General features: G+C 44.3%; 1 protein-coding gene across 8 annotated transcripts in view; it reads left to right on the forward strand.

Annotated features, from left to right (window-relative positions):
- ANKHD1 (ankyrin repeat and KH domain containing 1) overlaps window positions 1–25,358 on the forward strand; it is a 120,999-nt gene that overhangs the window by 89,824 nt on the left and 5,817 nt on the right. For 2 of the 8 annotated variants that reach the window (XM_068417298.1, XM_068417301.1), the window contains 16 exons: window positions 392–534; window positions 1,324–1,537; window positions 2,728–2,903; window positions 3,587–3,749; window positions 5,615–5,710; window positions 6,000–6,116; window positions 7,167–7,341; window positions 7,819–8,272; window positions 8,716–8,793; window positions 10,994–11,140; window positions 12,611–12,721; window positions 14,277–14,426; window positions 14,733–16,351; window positions 21,382–21,561; window positions 22,650–22,904; window positions 24,325–24,500. In XM_068417298.1, coding sequence (XP_068273399.1) covers window positions 392–534; window positions 1,324–1,537; window positions 2,728–2,903; window positions 3,587–3,749; window positions 5,615–5,710; window positions 6,000–6,116; window positions 7,167–7,341; window positions 7,819–8,272; window positions 8,716–8,793; window positions 10,994–11,140; window positions 12,611–12,721; window positions 14,277–14,426; window positions 14,733–16,351; window positions 21,382–21,561; window positions 22,650–22,904; window positions 24,325–24,500 — 4,254 coding nt within the window. The remainder of the gene's footprint in view (window positions 1–391; window positions 535–1,323; window positions 1,538–2,727; window positions 2,904–3,586; window positions 3,750–5,614; window positions 5,711–5,999; window positions 6,117–7,166; window positions 7,342–7,818; window positions 8,273–8,715; window positions 8,794–10,993; window positions 11,141–12,610; window positions 12,722–14,276; window positions 14,427–14,732; window positions 16,352–21,381; window positions 21,562–22,649; window positions 22,905–24,324; window positions 24,501–25,358) is intronic. The other 6 variants (XM_068417299.1, XM_068417305.1, XM_068417300.1 and 3 more) reach the window with 5 other exon arrangements.

Consider the following 25,358-nt stretch of genomic DNA (forward strand, 5'->3'; position numbering starts at 1 on the left):
CTTAAAGTTGTGGGAATTTCTGAAAGAGACACTCAAACAGTGTGAGACATTGTGGGAGTGGGAGAGATCCCTTGTTTGCAAAGTTAAGATTCACAGGAAGAACTTCACTTTAAAGCCTTGTATTTTTGATTAGGTAATCTTTGTGGAAGACACTGCTACAACCCACGCAGATAAGCTGATGTATTTGTCAGTTGCTGAGTCTGTACAGCACATAAGTAAAACTAAAGCAAAGGAGGATAGAGATTTTCATGTAGAATCTTATCTATTGGCACCGGAAACTGATAGCATAGTGGCAGGTTTGAACATGTGATAACATCCTTTCACTTCCTGAATAATAGTAATAATAGCGAAGGCCTCAACATGTCTTTTAATGTGTGTGCTGTCTTTTCAGGTCGTGGATTTGCTGTTGGCCCGGGGAGCAAATAAAGAGCATCGGAATGTGTCTGATTATACGCCATTGAGCCTTGCTGCATCTGGTGGCTATGTTAATATCATCAAGATTCTTCTCAATGCTGGGGCAGAAATAAATTCAAGGTAACTACGTACACCAGATGAACTGCAGGATAGCACAGACACCCCACTGCTGGCTGCGTCCTGAGGCGCTGGAATCTCTGGTGCTTTCAGACCTCCTTGTAGCCTTTCTACACTGACATTATCCTTCATGTTCATGTTATCTTAGTGCTTTTAAATTGCTGTTAACTATCACAAACTTCATCTCCCTTATACCTAAATTTTAAGGGATTATTATAGTTTTCAGACCTATTCCTTCACCACCATTCTGGGATCTAGAAGTCAAATTATGTCCAATAGAAGCAGGTAAAGGAGCCAGCCAAAGCACTCAGGGCAGCTCTATGTGTGTGTTTGAAGATCTTTTTTTCAGTAAGAGGAACAAATTTACACAGCTGTGTCTCTTAAGCTTCCTCTTTATTCACTTTAAGAAAACTTACATATATGCTGTCACTAGAGAAAGCTACAACTGCAGCTGTGCTAGAAGCATCGTTTTTTCTGAATGAAACAGATGCAGCCTTGAGTTTTTGTACGTGTAGTTTAAGGCTTATGTGTGCTTCAGCCATGTGAATATCTTAAAAGCTGAAATCTATTTTCCTTGTTTATGGATTGCAGTTGTCTATTGCATGTAGTTACTGCGATGGCTTCTCCTAATCAGTTCAAAAATGCTAGTGTTTTAGGACAGTGGCTCTGTTTGTATATGTTATATGTTCCTTTCTGGCTTACAACAAAACATTTGGTTCTGCTTTGATACACTTACGTTTCCCAGAGCATTCCTCTGGTTCTGGGAACTGCAGTTTGTTTCTTTCCCTTTAGGACTGGTAGTAAGCTAGGCATTTCTCCTCTGATGCTGGCTGCTATGAATGGCCATGTACCTGCTGTGAAGATGTTGCTTGATATGGGTTCTGATATTAACGCCCAAATTGAGACCAACCGGAATACAGCCCTCACCCTGGCCTGTTTCCAAGGCCGAGCAGAGGTGGTCAGTCTGCTTTTGGACAGGAAGGCCAATGTCGAGCACAGGGCAAAGGTAAGTGTGCGAGTTGCCTTTCCTTGTGACATTTTAACAGGTGATTTCTCTGAGTCATCAAGTTTCTTCAAATTTTCGTGTTATTTTGACCCTCTGGGCTCAGAGGACTTATTAAATCAGAGGACTTACTAAATGCTTTGAAATAAGTTTCTTTTTTAAAAAAAAAAACAAAACAAAAGCATCAGCGATGATGGATTTTTTGCATTAAGGGAAGGCTGACTGGTCCTGCGGAGTTCATAATGAAACTTAGACTGAATCTTGTCCTGTAGCACTGAGAAACTTTTCAGGTTTGTGTGACATGATGCTGTTAACAGAACAGATAGCTATACATATTTTTACATATGAGTGAAGTCTAGGCAGGAAGAGAATAGTGTTGCTTATAGTAATTCTCATACAGAACGGATTTATTGTCTGCGACAGAAGTAGTGCAATCAAACTTTGTAAAGCTTTTACATTGCTGTAGAACCCGTGGCTTCAGTCCTGTGACTTTCTGTGCCTCTGAAATGCTCCACAGGTCCCATCCTTTGGTACTCTGGGACAGCTTTGTGTCTCCTGCCATAAAGCAAGCTTAAAGCTTGTGTAGACAGCCAGACTGATTTCCCCAGCACAAAGGAATTTTTGGTAACTCCTAAGGCTGCTGAAATAATTGCTGTGTCTGTCTACCCCGCCTGCTTCTGGAATGACTGTGGCTGGAGAAAAGGGGATATGGATAAAAGCCAGCTCTCAAATGGTCAGTTGGGCATGTTAGCAGCTGGTATAAGTTTATTTAACAGTCTAGCCTGGCAACTAAGTTGGGCCCAGATCAGTCTCAGCACTAAGGGAGGCTAGAGAAAAGCTATGAAGCCAGTTTCTGAGCATTTTTGTAGAAACACTTGTGCCTTCATTTGGATCTGTTCTAACCTCTGTTTTAGAGACCCTCTTGTAAACTTTGTTGTTGCAGTTGAGACAGGTGTCTGGTGGTACTTAGTCAACAGTTTGCCTGGGTTTGTACAAAGCCTGAGAGTATTTGGTTTTTTATTTTTGTTTTGTTTGGGGTTTTTTTGAGGAGGAGATTACTTGAAGTTAGGCTTCTAAACTAAATACAAGCAGCTAAATAAAAAAATCTGAGTTCCCTGTGTAGAAATCATGTATGTCTTACCCAAAGTATATTGTACAAATTTCACACTGTGTAACTCACTCTCCTTGCACAGACTGGTCTCACGCCTCTGATGGAAGCGGCTTCAGGAGGATATGCAGAGGTTGGAAGGGTTCTCCTTGATAAAGGAGCAGATGTTAATGCTCCACCTGTGCCTTCCTCAAGAGATACAGCTTTAACAATTGCAGCAGATAAGGGTCACTACAAGTTCTGTGAGCTCCTGATTAATAGGTAAGTTATTTCTTCTCGTTAACAGCACACTCTTTCTGTAGCTGTATTCCTGTGTGGCAAGAGTGCCCTTGTTTGCATTGCCTCGTACATCTGAGAGCAAAGGGAATGGGAAGCTTTTGAAGTACGATGTTGTATCTGTTCCCTACTCTCCAGTGTTATCCTGGAGTATCCTGCTACTCCAGTGTTAATTAAGCTAAGCAGGCAGCTGGGACCTGAGGTAAGCAAACAGTGTCTGGCTTGGCAGCTCTGTTGGCTGTGTATTAATCCAGCAATTCCCACATGAGCATTTCCCTGCTGTCTCTTAGGGGGCAAAGCCTGGAAGTAGCTCTTGAGCTCTCAAATCATAACCCTATGCACTGCTAAAATCTCAAGGGGCTGCTTTGTCCTGTGGGTAGTCACTACACGAATGATAATTTAAAGGACCCGTGGTTGCTAGTTGCATAGCTGTGGTGCAGTAGGCTGCGTGAGGTGAGTGTTTCTGTAAGGGAGGCTTAAATAATCCCTGTGTCACTACATTGCAACTTAAACAGCAGATTTCAGGGACGGAATTTCTCCATGTAGCCACTAGATTTCAGTAATTACAGTTATATATCCAGTTGTACTCTGATCTTTCGTGATCTTACTTCCTGACTTCCACCTTTACTCATACCTTGTTTCACTCGATTACACTTGCACTTTTTTAGAGGAGCACACATTGATGTTCGTAACAAGAAAGGAAACACACCTCTGTGGTTGGCAGCGAATGGTGGTCACTATGATGTGGTTCAGCTGCTTGTGCAAGCAGGAGCAGATGTGGATGCTGCAGATAATCGGAAAATTACACCTCTTATGTCAGCGTTTCGCAAGGTAGGAGACCAACTTAATTTTATGTTTCAATGCTAAGTGTTTTCAAAACAGTCTCTCTCATTTGATCTTAAATCTGAATGCTCGGTTTTGGAAGGATCAAATATAACACAGCAAAACTACTATTTTGATAAAATGCCTGCTTTAAAGTAAACATAATCTGTGTAATTCACACACGTCTTATTTTTGAGAGGTGAGAAACTTTGTTCCATAAACCATGTTAACTTTATTATTTTGTTATACACTCTCCAAAAACTTTCACTGTTTGAGATTTCACTGTCTGGAGATTACCATGGTCCTCTCTAAATTTCTGCAGATCATACTGCGTGTTTCAGTCCTGCTTTTGAGATTAACAAAATCCCAGCCTGCAATAAGCTGTCCTGATTCCTTTGTGCTTCTCCTGCTCCGTCCCTGATTTGTTGTTGAGTGGGACGCTTTGTGTGGTTGGCCCTTTTGTCACTGCCTTTTCTCCTTGGCAGGAAGAACATTGCTTTGTGATGGTTTCATCAGTTGTGTTGTTGGGTGCAAGGAGCAGAGCTATAGCAGAGGAATTTATTAACTGTAGCTGCTTTGCCTTTACCAAAATATCAAATAAGGGTACAGCTTTTTTGACAAGAAGCAATACTGAGCGTGTCACTGCTGTCCTGCCATTGCTTTCAAATAACTTCAGAGGCAACAGTTGGATACTTTGTGTGTGGTTGCACAGTGTACCTCATCAATGAGTGGATCCAGCAGCAGAGGAATTTTTTTGCCAGGATAATATTCAGGTGGCTCAGTTCCCTGATCAGACTTGCCTTGTAATTAAACAATCTTAAGTTAGGTCTGTGGTGTGAGTGGCAAGAGAGTGGGTTGGGGTGACAGGTGGGAGCTAAAGAGGGTCATCTTGGCTGTTACTAAAAACATGAACAGCTGCCTCTACCCTTGGGCCTGGTTTGGTCCTTGTATACTAAAACAAAAAATCACTTGTGGGAGAGCTTGTCTTTGTCACCATGATCATGGAATCATAGAAACATACAATTGTTTTGGTTGGAAAGGACCTTTAAGATCATCGAGTCCAACCGTTAATGCAGCACTGCCAAGCCCACCACTAACCCATGTCCCTCAGCACCCCATCTACATGGCTTTTAAATCCCTCCAGGGATGGTGACTCCACCACTGCCCTGGGCAGCCTGTGCCAGTGCTTGACAACCCTTTCCATGAATAAATTGTCCCTGATCTCCAATCTAAACCTCCCCTGGCACAACTTGAGGCCGTTTCCTCTTGTCCTATCACTTGTTACCTGGGAGAAGAGACCACCCCCCCCCCACCACACCCTCCTTTCAGGCAGTTGCAGAGAGCGATAAGGTCTCCCCTCAGCCTCCTTTTCTCCAGGCTGAACACCCCCAGGTCCCTCAGCTGCTCCTCATCACACTTGTGCTCCAGACTCTTCACCACCTTCATTGCCCTCCTCTGGACTCACTCCAGCACCTCAATGTCTTTCTTGTAGTGAGGGGCCCAGAACTGCACCCAGGATTCGAGGTGCGGCCTCACCAGTGCCGAGTCCAGGGGGACAATCCCTGCCCTAGTGCTGCTGGCCACACTGGTGCTGATACAAGCCAGGATGCTGGTGGCCTTCTTGGCCACCTGGGCACACTGCTGGCTCATATTCAGCCAGCCATCAGCCAACACCCCCAGGTCCTTCTCTGCTGATGTAGAGCAGCAGACACACTGTCAACACTGAGCGAACAGTAGCCACCTTTCTTCTCAAACAGCAGCTTACCAGAAATGTTCTTGCTTATTTTTAGTTGGACTGAGAGATCAAACGTGTGTTCTGATGATGAACGTTGACAATTGTAGACAAGAGGTTAGGATTTTCTTTGCTGTTCTAGGGGCATGTGAAAGTAGTTCAGTTCCTGGTGAAAGAAGTGAACCAGTTTCCCTCGGACATTGAATGCATGCGATACATAGCGACAATAACTGACAAGGTGAGTTTAACTTCGGAAAAGACCCTCTCCCTTATTTGCAGCGGAAATATACATGAGAAGTTCTGAAGTATTCAAAAACTGAATGTACATGTTTGCTCACATATGTTTGATGCGGAGGTTTGTGCATGTTTCCTTTTTCGTACAGAACTAAAAATAATAAATCAGCATTTAGAACTGAAATAGTTTGTATGTTTATGAATACAGAGAAGTTAATCTCATGTTTGTAGAGCAAGCTTCGCTCCTCAATTTGAGTTCATTACAGAGGTAGTAAGAGAAGTTTGCATTCCAGGACCTGTTGAAAAAGTGTCACCAGTGCGTGGAGACGATTGTGAAAGCTAAAGACCAGCAGGCTGCAGAAGCAAACAAGAACGCAACTATATTGCTGAAGGAGCTAGACCTGGAAAAAGTGAGTAGAGAATTACTCTCATGTAGCATAATGGTTTGAACTATGTATTAATCTATATGTATTTCCTGTTGGTGCTTCTTGAGGCAGTAGTTCTTCATGCTGTGACTGTATGTGCTTTCCTTCCTCCAACATACAAAAAGTGAAGCGTGTGCTGAGGGTCGCAAATTAGAACCGACTCCTGCTTCAGCCACTCCGTTGTCCTTCTTAGGAAAGCTTGGACTTGGCAGTAGTTACCCTGGGTAGTAGCTCTCTTGCATTACTTCAGCACAGATGACGTGTGGATAAGGAAGGCCTTCAGTCTCGGTGGTGTGATACGTGGTGTGTTATATATGGTGTAAGACGTAGTCCAGAAGCAGTTTACGGACTTCCACTCAGGGTTACAAAGGAGAGCCTGCAAGCTGCCCCATGAGCTATATGGAGTTGAACAGGTAGTGGGGAAAATCAACTTCTCCCTTGCTGACAATACTGTGAAGTGTCCCAGAGTCGTGCAGACACTTCCTAAGCACTCTTCAGTGGGCTCTCTTAATGGATGCTCTTACAATTTCTGACAAACAAGTTCCATATTAGTTTATTAAATTTTCCAGGTTGCTGTCTTGTTAAACACCTATCAGTTGCTGTGCAAAGCTACAGTATAGCATAGCTGGCTTGTCTGATTCCATATATTAAAAATAAAAGTGGTTAAAATGATAGCAGTTTTTTCTGTAAAATACTCTGGGAGATCTTTTTGAGTCAAACATGTGAACATTGCTGCAAAAATATTAATAAGGTTATTAAATGTTTTTTGAGAAAGGACTGAGATGGAGAGGTTTTGCTGGTTTTCCAGTAAAATTATATTTTTATAATACCTCTGTTTGGGTTGTTATTTTGTGGTCATTCCTCAGAAGTTTTGGGACTAACCAATCCTGTTGTTCCATAAGGTCTGCCCAGTCATTCTAGTTCATCGAGCTCTCTGCTTTCTCCCTCCCCCCAGATTTCTAGGGAGATCTGAATTATAAGTATAATTTAGTCTGTGTGAAAATGTTTAAGTATGGGTCCTTTTCTCCTACATAGTCAAGAGAGGAGAGCAGAAAACAAGCTCTTGCAGCTAAAAGGGAGAAAAGAAAGGAAAAGAGAAAGAAGAAGAAAGAGGAACAAAAAAGAAAACAAGAAGAAGATGAAGAAAACAAGCCTAAAGAAACTCTGGAACTGCAAGAAGATGATGATGAAGAAGAAAATGATGATGAAGGTAAGGAGCAATTGTTTCTATGAACAATGTAGTTGTGGGGATGCCTTTTTTTTTTAAAACCATCTAGGTAAGGTAATCTGTTTGAAAGCTGGCTTCTCTGGTATGGTGACGTTGTTGCGTAGCTTCTGCCCTGCTTCTTCCCTCTGCAGTCAGAGTTCCTGGCAAAACTCCTTTGTTCACTTTTTCCCCCTCCTTTGTTCACTTTTTTCCCCCCTCCTTTGTTCACTTTTTTCCCCTCTCCTTTGTTCACTTTTTTTCCCCCTCCTTTGTTCACTTTTTTTCCCCCTCCTTTGTTCACTTTTTTTCCCCTCCCTTGTTCCCAAAAGTCTTTCACTCTTGGAGGATTTAGAGCTGAATGCGGTGCAGACAGTCTGACAGCTCAGCAAGGAACATAACTTCAGCTGTAGTGTCTTCAGTCAGGGCACTGATTTCTATATTTTGTGGGTTTTGATCATATATCAACTGTTTTTCTTTCAGTGGAGCAAGAAGTTCCTATAGAGCCTCCTAGTGCAACTACTACAACTACAATTGGAATTTCTGCGACTTCAACTACTTTCACTAATGCCTTTGGGAAGAAGAGAGCTAATGTGGTGACTACCCCTAGCACAAATAGAAAAAATAAGAAAAATAAAACAAAAGAGACTCCTCAGAATATGCAGATAATTTTGCCAGATCAGCATATATCTCTAGCACAGCAAAAAGCAGATAAAAATAAAATAAATGGAGAGCCAAGAGGTGGTGGTGCAAGTGGGAATAGTGATTCGGATAACTTGGATAGCACAGATTGCAATAGCGAAAGTAGCAGTGGAGGTAAAAGCCAAGAGCTGAACTTTACCATGGATACAAATTCCTCTGAGCGGCGCTACACCTCATTGCTGATCCCCTCTCAGGAAGAAAAAACGGGCACCTCGGCTTCAAAAACACCAGCGAGGTGAGACTGCCCTGTTGCTTCCCTATTGTTTCACAGGGTTTTACCTATGCCAAAGTAAATCTGTAGCTTAAGCTTTATACCAGCTGGCTCATTCCCCAAAGTCTTGAGAGACTGATCTTGCTTTATTTGCGTAGCTATTAAATAATACCATCAAGTTTGTTGAACTCAACCTCTTTAAAATGGTAAAGATGAGATTTTTTGGCATTGCTGGCTAGTTTTGAATACTACTTTAGCAAAACAGCTAGTTTTCTCTCTGCGCTATTTAAGCATCCACGTTGCATTGTCAACTTTATTAGAATGGATTTTGAAGTGAATGTGCTGGGAATGTAAAAAGGAAGTGCCAGCTTTGCTTACAGTCTGTTTACAGAAGTGGTTTTCTTACATTTTGATTGTTCTATGGTTTCATCATTAACTCATTTGAATTGCTATCTCTTTGATTTAAGGAGGGAAGAAGTTGATGACTCTGAGCATTTCACCTGCCAGGTTGATGGCCAGTTTGATTTAACCTTGTCGAGCCAGAGGTGAGAGTCCGAAGAACGTGGTGAATGTACAGGGGGCTCTATGAATGGTTTGGAAGATCATGCAGTTGCCAGGGAATGAGCTAATAACTTTTATAACACCAGTTTCTGAATAGGTCATTGGTCTGAATCAAAAAGCTTAGATCCCATCTGAATCAGTAGTCTTTGCTTATTTTTACGTATAAGTAGTATGAGTATGATCCTCCATAGTTTTCTTTTTTTTTTTTCTTTTCCTGCATTAAGGGAGGGGAGAGGGTCCAGGGGCTGATCTACAGGACATCTGGCTGACTGAGAACGCAGCTTCAATAAGAACACAAACCTTATGGAATCAAAAAGAGCAGCAAGCGAGAGAGCTGCTGCCAGACTGATTTGAGGCGCTTGTCTGGGAGTGGGAAGAGAGTCAGGATTTTCTTTTTTTCTTTTCTTTTTTTCCCCCGGATTAAAGTTAGGTGCAGAATGAGTGGATTTGTCAGCCCTTGTGTGTGTTTTGGATTACCCTTAGGAATATTAGAAATTGGATTTTGTCTATGTTCTGTTTTATGAACGTAAATTGTTTCTGCCTTGGACCTTTCCTCCAAGGTCTCCTACAAAAGCCTTGGAATCCTCTGCAGTTCACTACAGCAGGACTAACTAAATGCATACTTGTAACTCCCTGTTAGAAGCAGTGCTGCTGTTAGATAAAGTACACCAAAGAAACAAGACAGTATATAAGTATCAAAATGGGGCTAGTATATTTTGTTAACTTCTGCAGGTACTCTTTGGCTCTTGCACTAGGCAGACTTTGTCTGAAAATCATTTCTACATTTGCTTTTCCTGAGTTCCTCTTCAGTCACAGACATGCTGATGACAAGGCTGCTGTAACTGAAACTTAAACTCAGACTTCATAAGGATGCTTTTCTGAAAACAAACCTAGACATTTTCAGACAAAGCAGAAAAAAGCTTTTGAAGTCTACTTTGGAATTGATATTCCACAATGGACTTTGTTCTTTTCTTTCATATGGATTTTCTTGTTCTCTTTGCCTAACAAGAGATCGCCTGTGTTCTCTCTCTCTCTCTCTCCTCCCCTCCCCCCCCAAACTTTGCGTTGTTTGTATCACTAGACTATTGCTACAGCTGTATTAGTACAGGTAATGATATTTGGGCACCTGCTTCCAAATTGATGTCATTGAGACTTAAATACATAAATGCGCTCACATACCCGTGCCTCAATTACCCATTCATCAAATGGGGGGTCAGGGGTAGAAGCACTTCCCAGGGAATCTGTAACAATAAGATCTGAATCACAGAATCACAGACTGGTTTGGGTTGGAAGGGACCTTAAAGATCATCTAGTTCCAACCCCCTGCCCACAGGCAGGGACACCTTCCACCAGACCAGGTTGCTCCAAGCCCCATCCAACCTGGCCTTGAACACTGCCAGGGAGGGGGCAGCCACAGCTTCTCTGGGCAACCTGGGCCAGGGTCTCACCACCCTCACAGCAAAGAATTTCTCCCTAATACCTCATCTCAATCTCCCCTCTTTCAGTTTAAAACTGTTCCCCCTCGTCGTGTCACTCCAAGCCCTTGTAAAAAGCCCCTCTCCAGCTTTCCTGTAGCCCCTTCAGGCACTGGAAGGCTGCTTTAGGGTCTCCCTGGAGCCTTCTCTTCTCCAGGCTGAACAGCCCCAGCTCTCCCAGCCTGTCTCTAGAGCAGAGGGGCTCCAGCCCTCTGAGCATCTTCGTGGCCTCCCCTGGACTCGCTCCAACACCTCCGTGTCCTTCTTCTGTTGGGGCCCCAGAGCTGGACGCAGCACTGCAGGGGGGGTCTCACAAGAGCAGAGTAGACATTTTCAAGTACTTAGTAAGAGACAGACATTATTACCAAAGTACCTTTTCCTTAAAAGCTATTCAAAAAGGAGAGCACAATATAGACACAAAATCAGGATGTGCATAAGTGGCTGTGTGCCACCTGTTATAAACTATTTTTATCTGATGTCCTTCGTGCTTCTGGTATTACTTCATTCAGTTTAGCACTCCACTTTTTGGAGGAGGGTATAAGCTGTGGGCTAAAAGGTAAAAAACTACCTATTAATTCACCCAATAGTTGTTCCAGATAGAAAATAAGAATGAAAACAGTTCATGCTAATAGTTTTAAGCTGCAGAAATGTACACTGTAATGCTGTCATTTTATTCTGTAATTTGTAATCGGCACATTTCTCTTCCCAGACTTGACAGTGAAGGTCCCTCAAATTCTTTGTCAACTACTTATAAGCCTGTTTCCCTGCCTCTGACCTCTCCAAATGTAAAGCTGAATCTGACCAGTCCAAAAAGAGGCCAGAAAAGAGAAGAAGGCTGGAAAGAAGTGGTTAGAAGGTAAAGACTTTAATTCTATGTTTAAAAACTGTCTGTGAGCTTTTTAGCTTGTAAATTATTCTCAAATATAGAATGTCCAGCAAGCTTATTTAATTGTATAATTAATTTATAAAAAAAATCTACCCCCCTTACTCTTGCAATGGTGTGAAAACTAATTGCAGTCCTAATTTGTAGTAACTCCTCACTAACTTAACATCAATATGACACGAACATTTTGGCACAAGGGTTTTCTTCACCCGTGAGATCAGTGGAGTAAAGGATCTGGGGATCAGATAACAGGGGGAGGGAGCAGATGGCAGTGAAAAGCCCCCACAACAGATGGTTGCTTGCATATGAACTAAAGGCAGGATGGATGTTAGTAGAGAAGTGGATGATCTCTTCAAGGCTAGAATTCGTCGTGCTTTAGGTGGGGACCTTGATGATTCCATGGAAAATTTTGTCACCTTAAAGTTAATGGTAGAGGTGCAATTAGATTTAAAGATTTTTCTGTAAAGCAAACTTTCCCTTTGAAAATATCCTGATTTTTATTTTATGGCCATTAACACCCCAGTATCTTTTCTGTAACCTTTATGATGTCTACTGCTTGTAGCTAGAAATGATCATCTGGTTTTCCTTTTTGTGTTCCATGTATCAAAAAAGAATACAGCATGGACATACAAGTGTCAGGTGCTTTGGGTGCACTTGCAGTGCCCTCCTGCTTTGTGTTCTTCACTGGTAGTGACCAAATGTGCTCATTTTAGAGAATTTTAGGCTATGTGCAAAGAATGTACAGAGGGTTTAATGCATTCAGATTAGTGGAAGCCACAGAATATTCTTAATAAAGGTTAAAAAGGCAGTTTAATCTGAAAATTTAAACGTTTGAGCCCTTAGAGAGCTGGTTCAGTCCCTGCCTTTTGTTGTGTTCGCAAATGGGGTTCCCGCTGTGACATGGCCTTGCTAAATGTGTGGCTGCAGACTGCCCGCCCCTTGGTGAGTCGTGCAGGCGAGAAGCTATTAAACAGGCAGCTGACTTTTCCAGGACTGCACGCAGACCCTGACGTTGACCCTGGAGCTGCTCCATCTCTCCTCCTGGGTCTCTTGAGTCTCATAGGCTCAGCTCAACTGCTTGGTTTGGGTATTGTCTGCTCTTGTGCTGGAGACGGTAGGGTTCTAGAGATGGCATCCAAAACCCGACCTTTCCTCCGCCCCGAGGAATGGGGCCTTGTGTCAGAAAGAACGTGGCCATAAAGTGTTCAGCACTGGTGTTGCTGTGCCCTGACTGATCGAAGCATGAGTCCTGCCAAAGACCTCTTTGGTGACTTTAGATGTGTGTGCAAAATGCCTGGGAGCTGCATGCCGCCTTCTGCTACAATCTCTCCTGGTCTCAACAAGAATTCTTCTCCTCCCCTCTCCCCTTGAGTAACCCTCTGGCTAGAAGGGAGTGTCTATCAAAGAAGTAACCAATGAAAACATCCCTTCTGCCCTTGACAGGCAAGTAGGCAGAGTTTTGAAAGACCCTCCCGCTAGCAACACTCCGCAGCCAACACCAATTGAGCAATTTCAGCTGCAGAGAGGAGGGCGCTGCTGTTCGGGAGCAAAAAGGTACTGTTTGGGGCACTTCTCAAGGTAAAAACCATAGAGCTTGGTGGGTAGGGAGGGACAGGGCAGTGGGTGATGGGTGGGCAGGGGCCTGGGCACTGGGGTGAGCTCTCCTGGAGGAGGAATGTTTCCGTGGGTGGTGGCGTGGTGTTCCTAGTGGGCTGAGGTGGAAGCAGACCGAGGTACGATTAGGAGGCCTGTCTGTAACATGGGTGTATCTTGAAAGTTAGGTGATGATGGAAGCTGTGGTTTGGGGAAGGAGTGACTGGGATGTCTAGCTTGAGAGAGGAGCCTTGGGGTTGGAGGGGGGAAGAAAGTCCAAAGCATGAAACAGCCTTGGGAGGAAAGCTGGGTGCGTACTCTGAGGAGCTGGTTTCTGGGGATGGGGAGGGTTGTAGCATGCTCTCCTGGGAGGGGAGAGGGAAAGAGAAAACACCTCGGCAAGATGAGGTGGCTTTAGAACGTTTCCATGCATTTAGATGTGTTTAAAATAAAGTGGATTTCCTTTAAGTCCTACTAAGTGAGAAACAACTTCCTGAGGATCAAGTTATGTAGAAGTTTCCAAGACTGGAATGGCTCGGTGAAGCTGGCAGCCTTTTTGGGGGGGTGGTGATCTGTACAGTGCTCAGAGGTGCCTGCGCTGTGATCACAGTGGTTTCTGCAACCCCTTTGAATCCCCTCTAATTGTTCGGTGTTGAACTATTGCACATCACTGGCAAGCTTGAAAGCAGTGTTTGGGCTTGAGAGGTCCAGCCTTTAAAGTCTGGGGACAGTAGTGGCCCAGAGAGACCTTGACTGGGGTCTGGATGCAAGCATAGCTAGTGTTCCAAGACTTCCCAGTACTGTGCGCCTGCACCGACCCACCGATACCATGTGAATTAGAAAAATCCTAAACTGATTTATTCTGCTGAACACAGTGTTGTGGCCTGACAGTGAGCTTGCTTCTGAGAATCTGTTCTGCCTTCACAGTGGCTTCCAGCAGCTCCTTACATCACAGAACTGCACAATTTAACTGTCTGCCACCCACCGTTGTGTAGTGTCACCACTAAACTTTCAGATCTCAAGGTCTGAGAGAGGTGGTTACTAAAAGGGTTGTGAATGCAAGCAGTATTACAGAGCTGATCTCTGGGGAAAACATTGTGAAAACCACCTTCTCCTTGCTATAAATGATCCAAGCCATGGGCTTTTATATTTGAAGCAGCTCTATTTATGTACATTTAGGTTCATGAGCTAAGGATTTGTCTCACTTTGAAGGTACACAAGATCAGATAAAATCCAAAAGCGTTTCTGAAGCAAAGTGAGGCACATACATGTGTGTTACAACAGTGGTGGAGTAAATGCTTGTGGAGAATCCTCATCAGGTACTGAGGATGATGAGTAATTTGAGTGGGGGAGTTTCAGAGAGGCTCCAAAGGGGGAAGAAAATATCAGCAGAAAACCACTTGCTGCCCTGAAACTTAAGAATATTGCTTCAGCCACCTGTCAGACAGCAAAGCGTTTTTTTGTATGCCTTTAAAGTTTGAATACATTTCACAGATTTGTGATCTTTGTGATATAGGTCAAAGAAATTATCTGTCCCAGCTTCTGTGGTATCTAGAATAATGGGAAGAGGTGGGTGCAACATCACGGCAATTCAAGATGTCACTGGTGCCCATATTGATGTTGATAAGCAAAAAGATAAGAATGGAGAGAGAATGATCACTATAAGGTACAGTATCTAGAAATTAAAGTCTTGAGTTAGTCCACGATGTCATTAATTAAGAAATTTGTTTGCTTTTTAAGACGGGACATATTCAGCTTCTCGGTACTAGAATAGAACATATATTAGTGCTGCCAAGATAAGCTGAAGGTATCTTCAAAGATAATCTTTAAGATATGCAAAAGTCAAGAAATAACTTTTTGGAGTAACCGTGCAATAGACTTGCAGATCAGTATAAAATTGAGGCTGAGGAAATATTGCACAAAGTGAGGTTTCCTTTTGCAGAAGACAAATATATGTTTGTATTTAATCTAGGGGTGGTACAGAGTCAACGCGATACGCAGTGCAACTCATTAACGCCCTTATTCAAGATCCTGCCAAGGAACTGGAAGACTTGATTCCTAAAACTCATATAAGAACACCTGCCTCGAGTACCAAATCGATCCATGCAAACTTTTCGTCTGGAGTCAGCACTGCAACTGCTTCAAACAAGAACTCCTTTCCTCTCGGAGCACCGCCCCTGGTCACATCGCAGTCATCAACACTATCTACTTTCCAGCCTACTAACAAGTTGAACAAGAATGTCCCAGCAAATGTGCGCTCATCTTTTCCGGTGTCTCTTCCTCTAGCTTATTCTCACCCTCATTTTGCCTTGCTGGCTGCCCAAACTATGCAACAGATCCGGCACCCTCGCTTACCTATGGCCCAATTTGGAGGAACTTTTTCACCTTCACCGAACACTTGGGGACCATTCCCAGTGAGACCAGTTAACCCTGGCAGCACAAACAGCTCTCCAAAACATAATGGTTCGAGCCGTGTAGGTAGTCAGAATGGAAATATTTTACAGACGGAGTCTCCTGGATTAGCTACTTCTAGTTGCCCCATTACTGTCTCTTCTGTAGCTTCTTCCACCCAACCTCTGTGTGTAACCAGTACTCGGACTCCCTCTACGGTCAGAAAGCAGTTGTTTGCCTGCGTTCCCAAGACGAGTGCTGCAGCAACAGCAATCTCAACTGTGACCAGCACCTGTAGCACTCTGCCTTCAGCTTCCTCTGCCTCCCCAAACAACGGGCAAGTGCCCACAGCATTTCTGCAATCTAATAATGCTCCACAAACGCAGCATTCCGCACTTAAAGCGGACTCTTTCTCGGCTGTCTCAGCACCCAAAGAGAAGGTGTCAACAGCAGACCAGCCCGCTGCAAATGCGTGCCCACCAGCTTCGGTTGCAAGTAGTTGCAGTATGTCAGCTAGCAGCAACTCAGGAGTCACTGAAACTCGCCCGTCGAGCAGCCCCACGCCGCTGAATAATGTCCAAGATGAAATACTGCCAACCAGTGTGTCCGAGATCAATCCTTCCATGTCGATGCCTTTTTCATCCAGCTCAGAAACTGCTCCTTTAAGCTTAGCATCACCCAGATCAGTTGTTGCAGATAATCAGGACAACAGTAAATTACCTCAAGTAGCTGTACCAGCACCTCGAGTTACTCACAGGATGCAGTCCAGAGGTTCTTTCTATTCAGTGGTACCAAATGCAAACCTCCATCAAGATCCTCAGTCTATTTTTGTTACGAATCAAGTTCCTTTAACACCTTCTCAAGGTCCACCTGCTGCAGTGCAGCTTTCATCAGCCATGAACGTTATGAACGGTTCTCAGATGCACATTAACCCAGCAAACAAATCATTGCCTCCTACCTTTGGGCCAGCAACGCTCTTCAATCACTTTAGTAGTCTTTTTGATAGCAACCAGGTGCCAGCTAACCAAGGATGGGGAGACTGTCCACTCTCTACCCGAGCAGCAGCTGACCCATCTTTCGCTGTTCAGTCTACCTTTCTGAATAACTCTGTGCTAGGACATGTGGAAAACGTGCATCCTGACAACTCCAAGGCTCCTGGTTTCAGGCCACCTTCCCAACGGGTTTCGACTAGTCCTGTAGGTAAGTCATTAAGATCATGCACTGGACAGAATTCTTTCTCCAACCATTACACTTTGATCATCTCAAACTGGTGGAGAAGTTGTTTCCAAGTGATAGTTAGAGAATATTAATGTAACGAGGATGGCCTGTTTTTCCCAAGTGCTCTTTAAAATGTCAATTGATTATTTTTTTTCCCTCTCTTCTTCAGCTCTTCTGGGATGTTAGGTGTTTGGAACATTGCAGATGTTGCATTGCTTGTCCTCTGTAAGACACAGAAATGCTTCCTCCTGTTTGTAGAGTTCAGAATAGAGCTGATTTTAGCTTTTGGGTTGGAATGGAACATGGGGTCGGGTGATACCAAACCTGAAATAGCGGGGCAAGGACTCTTGGTCAGGTTCCAGCTGCAGGAGCGACTGCATGCAATTGTTCAATATTTTAGCTGAGGCTCCAGCCTAACTCAGTGAGGGTAAACTGTCTGTACTTTTTGTTTCTTGCTATGGCTCTGGGATTTTAATAAGCTTATGTTGTGCTTTGGGAAATTGGTGTGTTTTATTAGGAAGTTACTGTCCTTCTGCTGTTAAGTATAGCAGTTCAAGCTGGTCTGCATTTATTTGAAACGGGTTAGGAACATTCTCAGTGAGCTTCCTGCCCTTGCTGTGCTCTGCCTAAAGGATTAGTATCATCTTAGTGTTCAAACGATGTTGCAGGCAACTGGCTGCACCCATTTGGCTGGGTGACCTCAGGAGACCTAGTCTGTGCCACCCTGCTCTCCCCTTCGTTCTTGCCATAATGGCTGTATGGTGCCTTGAAGCTGGGTAGCTAGAAAGCCTTGCTTTGAAGTTGTCTTTACCCCTGCGGTGTATGTTAGATATTTGGGCTAATGCTTCAGGACTTGAGTGTTGGATTGGAACAAGTCAAGTAGTTTGACTTTCAGACTGAAGGAGAGGGGGGTGTTTGGAAGACGTGGTGGTGAGGAAATACGATTTTCAGCGTTCCCTTTCCTCTCGGTTGACTTACAAACGTGCAGGACTTCTGAAAACCCAGAACGCTTCTCTGTGACTAGGTTTAACCACAAAACTGGGGTGTTTGCTGTGATTGTAGTTTTCTTAACAGTTTACTTTGGGCTGTATAGCTCTGCAAAGCGAGTGAACACCTAGAGCCCTACGTCCAGTCCCAGTGCAGTAGGCAGAACCAGCTGTAACTAAGGCTGTGGAAGGTAAAGGAACTGGACTTTGTTCATCAGATAGGCTGCTAATAAAAGAATTGCTGGAGCCTCCTCAGCAGACTCCAGAAACGCTTTATGTTGGCTCAGCTTTTTCTCTGCAGTGCTCTGAACTGGGAGTTGGCGATGGCTGGAGTAACCCCTGGGGAAGGAAGCTTACAGCAAATGGGATGTGCTGATTTTTCTGATGATCTCATCCTGCATTTACAAACACAGCTGACTGGCACTTCCCATAGCAGCAAAAAATTTTGCTGTTCCCTTATGCTAAGGTCATCTGTTTGTCACTGGCAAAAATTTCTTGGTCTTTTATATATCCTTAAATGACTGTAAGTATTTAAAAGGTAGGCTAAATCTGTTTCTTCCCTGAGTTAGGAAGGTTAGGTAGTTATGCAAGGAGAGTTCACGTGGTTGGCTTTGAGGAGATAAGTGTGAAGTTCTTCCCAACTGAAGCACAAAAATACTTGTACAGAACACATTTTTTTCTGAGCTGGAATATGATTAGGATGTTGTAAAAATGAAGAACTGCAAATAGCTAGACGTGCTGCTAAAAATCTGCCTAGCAGGAGATGAATGATTAGTTAGTCCTTAGTTGATTCATTTAATGTCATTCTACTTAATACTGCTTTTGATCACCTTCGTTTCAGAATCTAAATTGTCTGTCACACAGGAGGAGAGGGGCGTTAGGGGAGCCTGGGCAGAAGGGGGTGTTTTGGAGGTGTGATAGTGAGGAAAGGAGCAGGGACAGTAAGCTGAGGACCTCTCCAGTGCCTTCCCTGGGAGTGTAAGTGTGGGCCTGTGGTCTGTCCACCCATCTCATTCACTGGCTCTTCCCAGGGGAACAGACCTTTTCCACTCAACTCAGCCTCCTAGGTGGGTTGAACTGGGGGCTGTCTTGGCTGTTTCAATGGGTTCAGTGTCAGGTTTCATGAGGTTTTTGAGAAGGGGGGAAAAGAGCTGGTCACTGCTGGCTTGTGCTTTGGCCAACAGCAGTGCGATGGACACGGGGCGGTCTGGGCATTGCCTGGCACTTCACTACACTTCTGTGTGATGAGGGAGTAGTGACGGCCACCAAAGCAGGTGGACACCGATCCTCTCATCTCTGCTGCGACTCTGCACCTGGCAGAGCAGAGGTTTGTCGTCTGTGCCTGCCTTGCACAGTTGGGCTGTGGCAAATTTTCCCACAAATCAGTATCTCTTGGTGATCACCTCTAAGCTGATTTGGTGGAAATTTAATATAATTTGATTGTGCACTAAACCAGCTTTTTCTTAACAAGTTGTCACCTCGGGGTGGAGTCTGGGTACTCTGCTTTTCCTGTGCATGGGTAACCTCAGTTGCAGGTTGAGTTTTCTCTGATTCACCAGTTCCTTTGAGGCACAGATACACGTGCAGATCTCCTCACTGGCCATGGATCTGTTCTGGAAATGGCCTTTTGTCTCCCTTCTGTCTTTAGATCTCTTGTCCTAGCAGCTTGCAGATTGAGGGCAGACTTAACCCAGCCATTTGGGGGAGGCTGTGGAGAAGACCAAAAGAAGTCTGTTTGCTACTACTTTCCTCTGCATTTTAAGAAAGAGGTTTGAGACCTTGCTCACATGGCATTAAAAGGTATCAAACTTGAAATATGCCAGCTTAGGGAGCAACACACGAGTATGAAGTTGCATGAAATGGCTGGGCTCCCTGTTTTACATGGGGTGACCCAGCATTGCGGCTGTTTCTTTGAAGGTGGAGGTAGCCCTTGCAGTAACCAGTTTCTGCAGAAGTGCCTGGGGGCTGTGAGAAACTGAATTTTGTGTGAGATTGATACACCAGTCTCAAAAGCTCAGTTACGCTTTCAGAGCCTGATGAAGAGTTTGAATTCATGGCCCAAGTAACTGCAGAGTATGGTATTGCAAAAGGTTTTAGTATGACAAAACCTGATTTTGTTGGCAAGTATGTAAATAAGTAGCTCGCTACTGAAACCAGGACAAGTCATTGTTCATAGGAGCCATTTTTAATATTGAACAAAGGTTTTATATTGAGCACTGTTATGAAAGGCAAGATAATGATAAAAAGTGTTCTTTACAACCTGAAAAGTGACTACGTCATTGAATTTGTGCCTCTCTGGCTGCCACACCTCCTTCAGCCTGCAGAAAATACACAGCAGTGCTGAAAAGGTCTTGGCTGTACAGTCATTGCACTTTGCAAGCTGTGTGCCCATCCCACCAAGCCTTCAAAAGGCACAGCTGGGCATCTTTCCTCTGCAGAAGGGCTATTTTTGTCATAGTCTCTGCCTTGTTCTCTGTTTAGGAAACCAGCAGTCCCCATGGGCAGCAGCAGCTCTCTTACCCCTTCTGTATGGGGCAGAGCCTTGGGATCTTCAGTGGTTTGTCAGCCAGCTGGAAACTTGGTTATGATGCATGGTGGAATCAGTCACCATAGGGGCCTTTTGACTACCTCTGAGTTGACTTCTGTGGCTGGAGGGTTAGCAAGAGTGTCCCATTGGTGGTAGCTCCGTGGCAGATGCACAGGGAGGGCCCTCAGCTGGGAGGTCCTGCAGTGTGTGTACGGCTGGGCTCCGTGCTGGAGGCCAGTCTGCAGCTCTGGGCAAATGCAGATCGGTCAAACTGCTTTTACAGGCAGCCTGCACAGGCATTAGCATCCTCCTCATGGAGTCTTGCACTTTGTGCTGTGACAAACCCTGAAAGATTACCCTCCCACGCTCAGGTTCCCTCATCTGAGCACCTCATGCTCCGTTTAGTGGTGGTGATTTATTTCTCCTTGGCTGTAATGGAGACGTCTCTTTTTTTAACCTTTGGGATAGGGCTAGTGAGAAAAATACCTCCTTCAAATCCAGGGAGTCTTTTCAACATGAGCAGGTTGGATCTGGCACTTCTGGAAGCAGTAAATCAGGTTGACTTCATTGATAATATTGGGGGGAAAAAGACCTGGCTTTCAGGAGCATATCCAGGCGATGAAAGGTGCACCTCTAAGACCTAAGGTATTGCTTGTCACCATTGCTGTTGGCAGACTGCTGTGGTGTTAAGTAGGTACAACCTTCCACCTTGCTCTGCCGCGTTAGAGGCTGGTCCTGGTTGTGGTCATTTTGAAATGTTTAAATGGTTTTGAAACTAGTCTTGTTTAATAGGCCCTTGAAACTAAACCCAAAACTCAGGTGAACATATGGCCATGCCTGTTTCTGCTTTCAGGTAACAATAACGTGTGATAAGAGCTTTTATGACATTTTGGAAAAGTACTTAAAAGCTTTGGCTTATTAAAAACTGTAATTCCCTTGCTAATAATTTTGTGGGACTTTGACCTTTCTCTCCATCTCTCCCTTCCTCTCACGCATCCCTATAGAAAGCGGCCCCCTCACTTGTTGTGCTGTGCGTTGTCAGCCCTGTTTCTCTGGACACAGCATGCTCTGACCCATCTATATGTGAATGTACCTATAGGATGGCAAAACCGAACCGCAACACACTGCTTCCCTGGTGCCGGATTCCCCTGGGACTTCCCCAGAGCCCTGTATCCCTGTTTGACTTGCGTGGCTTTTTTGTAAGCAAAGATCCTTGCCACTCCCAGCTTTCTTCCTTTTGCCCTCCCTGCTAAGGTCATTTCCTTTCAGTGACTGAAGGGATGGCTGTTTCTGTTAAAACTTGAGGCCAAAACAGCGTACGGAAATGCCTTCTGTTGGTTTCGAAGGGAGAATCGTGCACCTGTAAAATGAACGTACAATGTGCAGATACCCCCGAAGGTGATGAGATGCTTTAATTATATTTGGAGCACTAGCTCTCTCTGGTGCTTTGAAGCAGGTTCCCAAAGAGACATATTTAATCAAATTTATGTTTATTTCAGGCTTACCCTCTCTAGATCCATCCAACAGCTCTACAACTTCTTCTTCAGGTCCTTTGACAGGCTTTTCAGCAAACATACAAGGAGCACGGGTTTACCTTCAAGGGCCAGCGCCTGTTGGGACTCCCAGCTTTAACAGACAGCATTTTTCACCACATCCTTGGACAAGCGCAACAAATTCATGTAGGAACTTCATGGGTCTGTCTTAGTTAACTATAAATTCTTAGCTATTGTCTTGAGTAGATTTGTAACTTGAGGGGAAATTACCCAGTGATGCACAAAATGCTTTCCAATTGCTTTTAGCAGCTGTGAGGATGGTGTGCAAATCCCAAGCTGTACTATTTTGTGTCTTTTCCCATGTAAAATGCCACTAGTTCTGGTAGCATTACTAAAGGCATACTTGGGCAAAAAAAAAAATCAGTCATCGTAGGCTCTGAGAGGAGAGGGCATGAAGCTGTGGGGGAGTGGAAGTGATTATACCAAGATAAAGATTCCCCTCGAAATAGTATGAGTGTAATATTAGGTGAAAATGTCATGTTTGCCATGGTTTGAAGTTATACTTGCCTCTTTTTTTTTTTTTTTTTAATTGGGATTCATGTTGCTTAAAATGTGCCAAAATCTTTAAGCATCATCCAAGGTAACAGTGGGTTTTCCTCCTAATGGGAAGAACATGGAAGTAGCTTTACAGAAAATATGGGTCTTTGATTCAGAATCTTAAGTGAAGAGGCTTTTCATGTCACTGCATGCAACTTCATTGCCACTCTGAGCTTAAGAACCAAAACGGTTAAATGAGTGCTCAAAGGAAGTTGGATTTCCCAGGAAGAGTCAGTGACGCTCCTGAAGCTGGTGGGACTTAGGCTCTTACGTTACACATGTGGCTTTGGGAAGCTGTCTCATTTCTCTTCTGCTGGAAGTGGTGGATAGCAAAACCAGGCTGTTTAGATATTTATGGTATTTTGGCTGATGTTCTCACCTCTTCCTGAAACTCTTCCATGTTTCCTGTTCTTTCTTGTAATTAATTTAGATGGACTGCTATGTCATGAGAATATCACATGATTCTGATGGCTGAAAGCATTTGTGTTGATTTTAGAGTTAAAATGAACTCTAAACAGAATTTCTGTGAAAGACTTGAAGAATGCTTGCCAAAAAAGCCTTTAAAACCTTTTTATCATTTGCTTTGAGATAACACTGGGGGGATAGAGCGGGTAGCATTTATGCTCGCTAGCTTGTGTGCTTTGTGTGTAATTAAGCAAGAGAAATATTCTTTTCAGCAGGTGAATCTCCTATTCCATCAGTTTCCTCAGGATCATCTTCACCCCTTTCAGCTGCTTCTGCACCTTCTAACTTGGGCCAGCCAAAAACGGGTAACGCCAATCAAGATCGAAAGGTACCCCCTCCCATCGGGACAGAAAGGCTGGCTAGAATCCGCCAGGGAGGATCTGTCACTCCTACGCCCTTGGGAACCAACTTCACAGCTCCCGTCGGTCACAGCGGTATTTGGTCCTTTGGAGTTAACAGCGTATCTGGTAAGTCTGTTGGACAGCCTGGGGCAGCCTAAAGAAACTCCGAGGGCCTTTCGGAAGTACCACGTTTGAAAAGCAAGTTGGGGAGGAGGAATAAAGTTCCGCAGTCTGTAATCAGCTTTCATGTAGCACGTCCTGAAGGGAAAACCGGTGTCAGTGGTGGGAGGGTGTGTATGAAGGAAAGCAGTGTGGGTTTCGCTCCTAATGTAGGTTGTTCTCACCCAGCCTAGATTATCTGTCAGCTTGTAAACCCTGAGAACAGTTCAGAAATTTCTTATTAAGTCTGTTGAATGCTACGGAATTTAAAAAGTAAACAATTTTTACTGTTAAGGGGGTCCATTTCCAAGTCTGACCCTTGGCCTAAAAGGACAACTGCCTCTCTCCAAGTTTCTAGCTTGCTTTCCATTCACGTTTTAAAATGTTAATTGTGGTGCAGCGAATACAACCAGAAACACATGGTTGCGGATGTGGATTTTTGCATTGATCTCCTCGTGACTCTTGAGGGTATGGGGTAACTTCTGTTCCAGGCAGCCTCAGTTTCAAAAGAATGCTTTGAAACAGCTGAAGCTTTACGTTCAGTTTCCTGATAGTTTGAGGTTATTGTGGAATCCTAGAATTATTTTAGTTGGAAAAGACCTTTAAGGTCATCAAGTCCAACCATTAACCTAACACTGACAAGTAGAGGCAGTGCCAAGGAAAGGAGGAGCTGCAGCATTTGAGGTGTAAAGCGTTTCCATTGGTAACTTTAAAGACAAACGTTTATTTGTTATACTTTTCAGTGAAGCCCTCCATACTTTGGTTAACTTAGTGTCTCAGCATTGCTGTGTTTTTTCAAGAAAAGCTCACACAATGCTTGGAGATTTATTGGATCTTAGCTGTTCTGCTGTGGACGCCTGAAACTTGCAGTTATGAGTAGTCCCCGTTATCTCCACACTTGTCTGGAGGATCAAGACGAACATACATGCAGACAGCATGTGCCTGGCCAAACTTCCCTGGCCTCACCAATCTCTCTTCTTTCCCTATTTTTGCCCCTGTCATAAGTGTAACTTTCTTCTGTGTTCTTGTGGTACATGAGAGGACATGGGAGCTGGAGGGAAAGACAGTGGGGGGGGTGTGTGTGTAGCCAGCCTTACGTAGTGTTGCCTGCTGCAGCTTCCCTGGGAGAGGCCTTGATGGTACAGATCAGACTTGGGTGTTTGCATCGTCTGTAACGGGTTATTAGCCTGAAGACTGCAGGTGTCATCCTGCTTTGCGTAGGCTGTGGAGGGACTGCCTTTGCTCAGGGCAGAGCCCTAAGATACCTCTGCGGCTGGGTGTTCTGGGGGAGCCTTTGGATGTGTGTATGTGTGTGCAGCTGCTGAATTCTGCTCTGGAGTATCTTCGGTGAATTGTAATCGGCCATTTTCAATCTCCTCCTTTCCAGAAGGCTTGTCGGGTTGGTCTCAGCCTGTCATGGGAAATCATCCGATGCATCAGCAGCTGTCGGACCCGGGCACGTTTTCTCAGCATCAGCCGATGGAGAGAGATGATTCTGGAATAGTGGCTCCTTCCAATATTTTCCACCAACCTATGCCAAATAGTTTTGTGGATTTTTCTAAAGTAAGTTAGTCTATAAAATGACCAAGAACTTCCTTCGTTGTATCTCCTGTTCTGCCTGTTTACACTGTCTGTGTGTGCGCCTCTTCTACCATTGCTTTCCACGCCTAGTCCTGAACCTCCTTTCATCCCAGGACTGGCCAGGAAAGGTGCCCAGGCCTGGTGGTGCATTTAAACAAAACCAGAAGTTGTAGATTGCAGGTGTTCTCATGTCAAGTAGCTGAATGCCTCCATCGCTCTCCAGCGTTCACTTGGAAACGTTTCATAAGGCTTGCTCAGCTCTTGAGGCTGATTAAAGGTTTGCTTAATGCTTTCAGTACTGTCTCTGTTTAGCCCACACCCAGGGCTAAACAATAACCGGTTGTTCTATCACCCAAGACCCCTCCCCAGTTGAGAAAAGGAATTGGGAAAAGGAGGGAGACTCCTGGGTTGAAATTTAAACAGATTTAATAAAATAAGAAAACCAATATAAATACTAATACAAAAGACCCAAAGTTATACTCAGCCCATAGAGTGGTGGCAAATCCCTCCAGGGATCACAACTGTTGAGGAGAAGGAGAAGGAGGGAGAAGAGATCAGAGTAAAGAGCTGCCCCCCACACCCAGCAGCTTTCCCATTTATAGCGAACCTGACGTTAGTGTTACAGAACACACCGGTGGGCCAGCCTGGGGCAGCTGCCCTGGCTTTAGCTGCTGATGGCCTTGATCACCATGGCTGGCCACACACTGAAACAAGATGGAACAGAAAAGTGACTCTATAAATTTTATCCCTGCAAAACCAGGACAAGTACAAATCATGCCCGTGAATACTACATGCTTAAGGAAGCACCACGGTGAAAGGACTGCTTGTATGTCTGTGCCT

Source organism: Nyctibius grandis, chromosome 22 (assembly GCF_013368605.1).
Source record: "Nyctibius grandis isolate bNycGra1 chromosome 22, bNycGra1.pri, whole genome shotgun sequence".
Taxonomy (NCBI): Eukaryota; Metazoa; Chordata; class Aves; order Nyctibiiformes; family Nyctibiidae; genus Nyctibius; species Nyctibius grandis.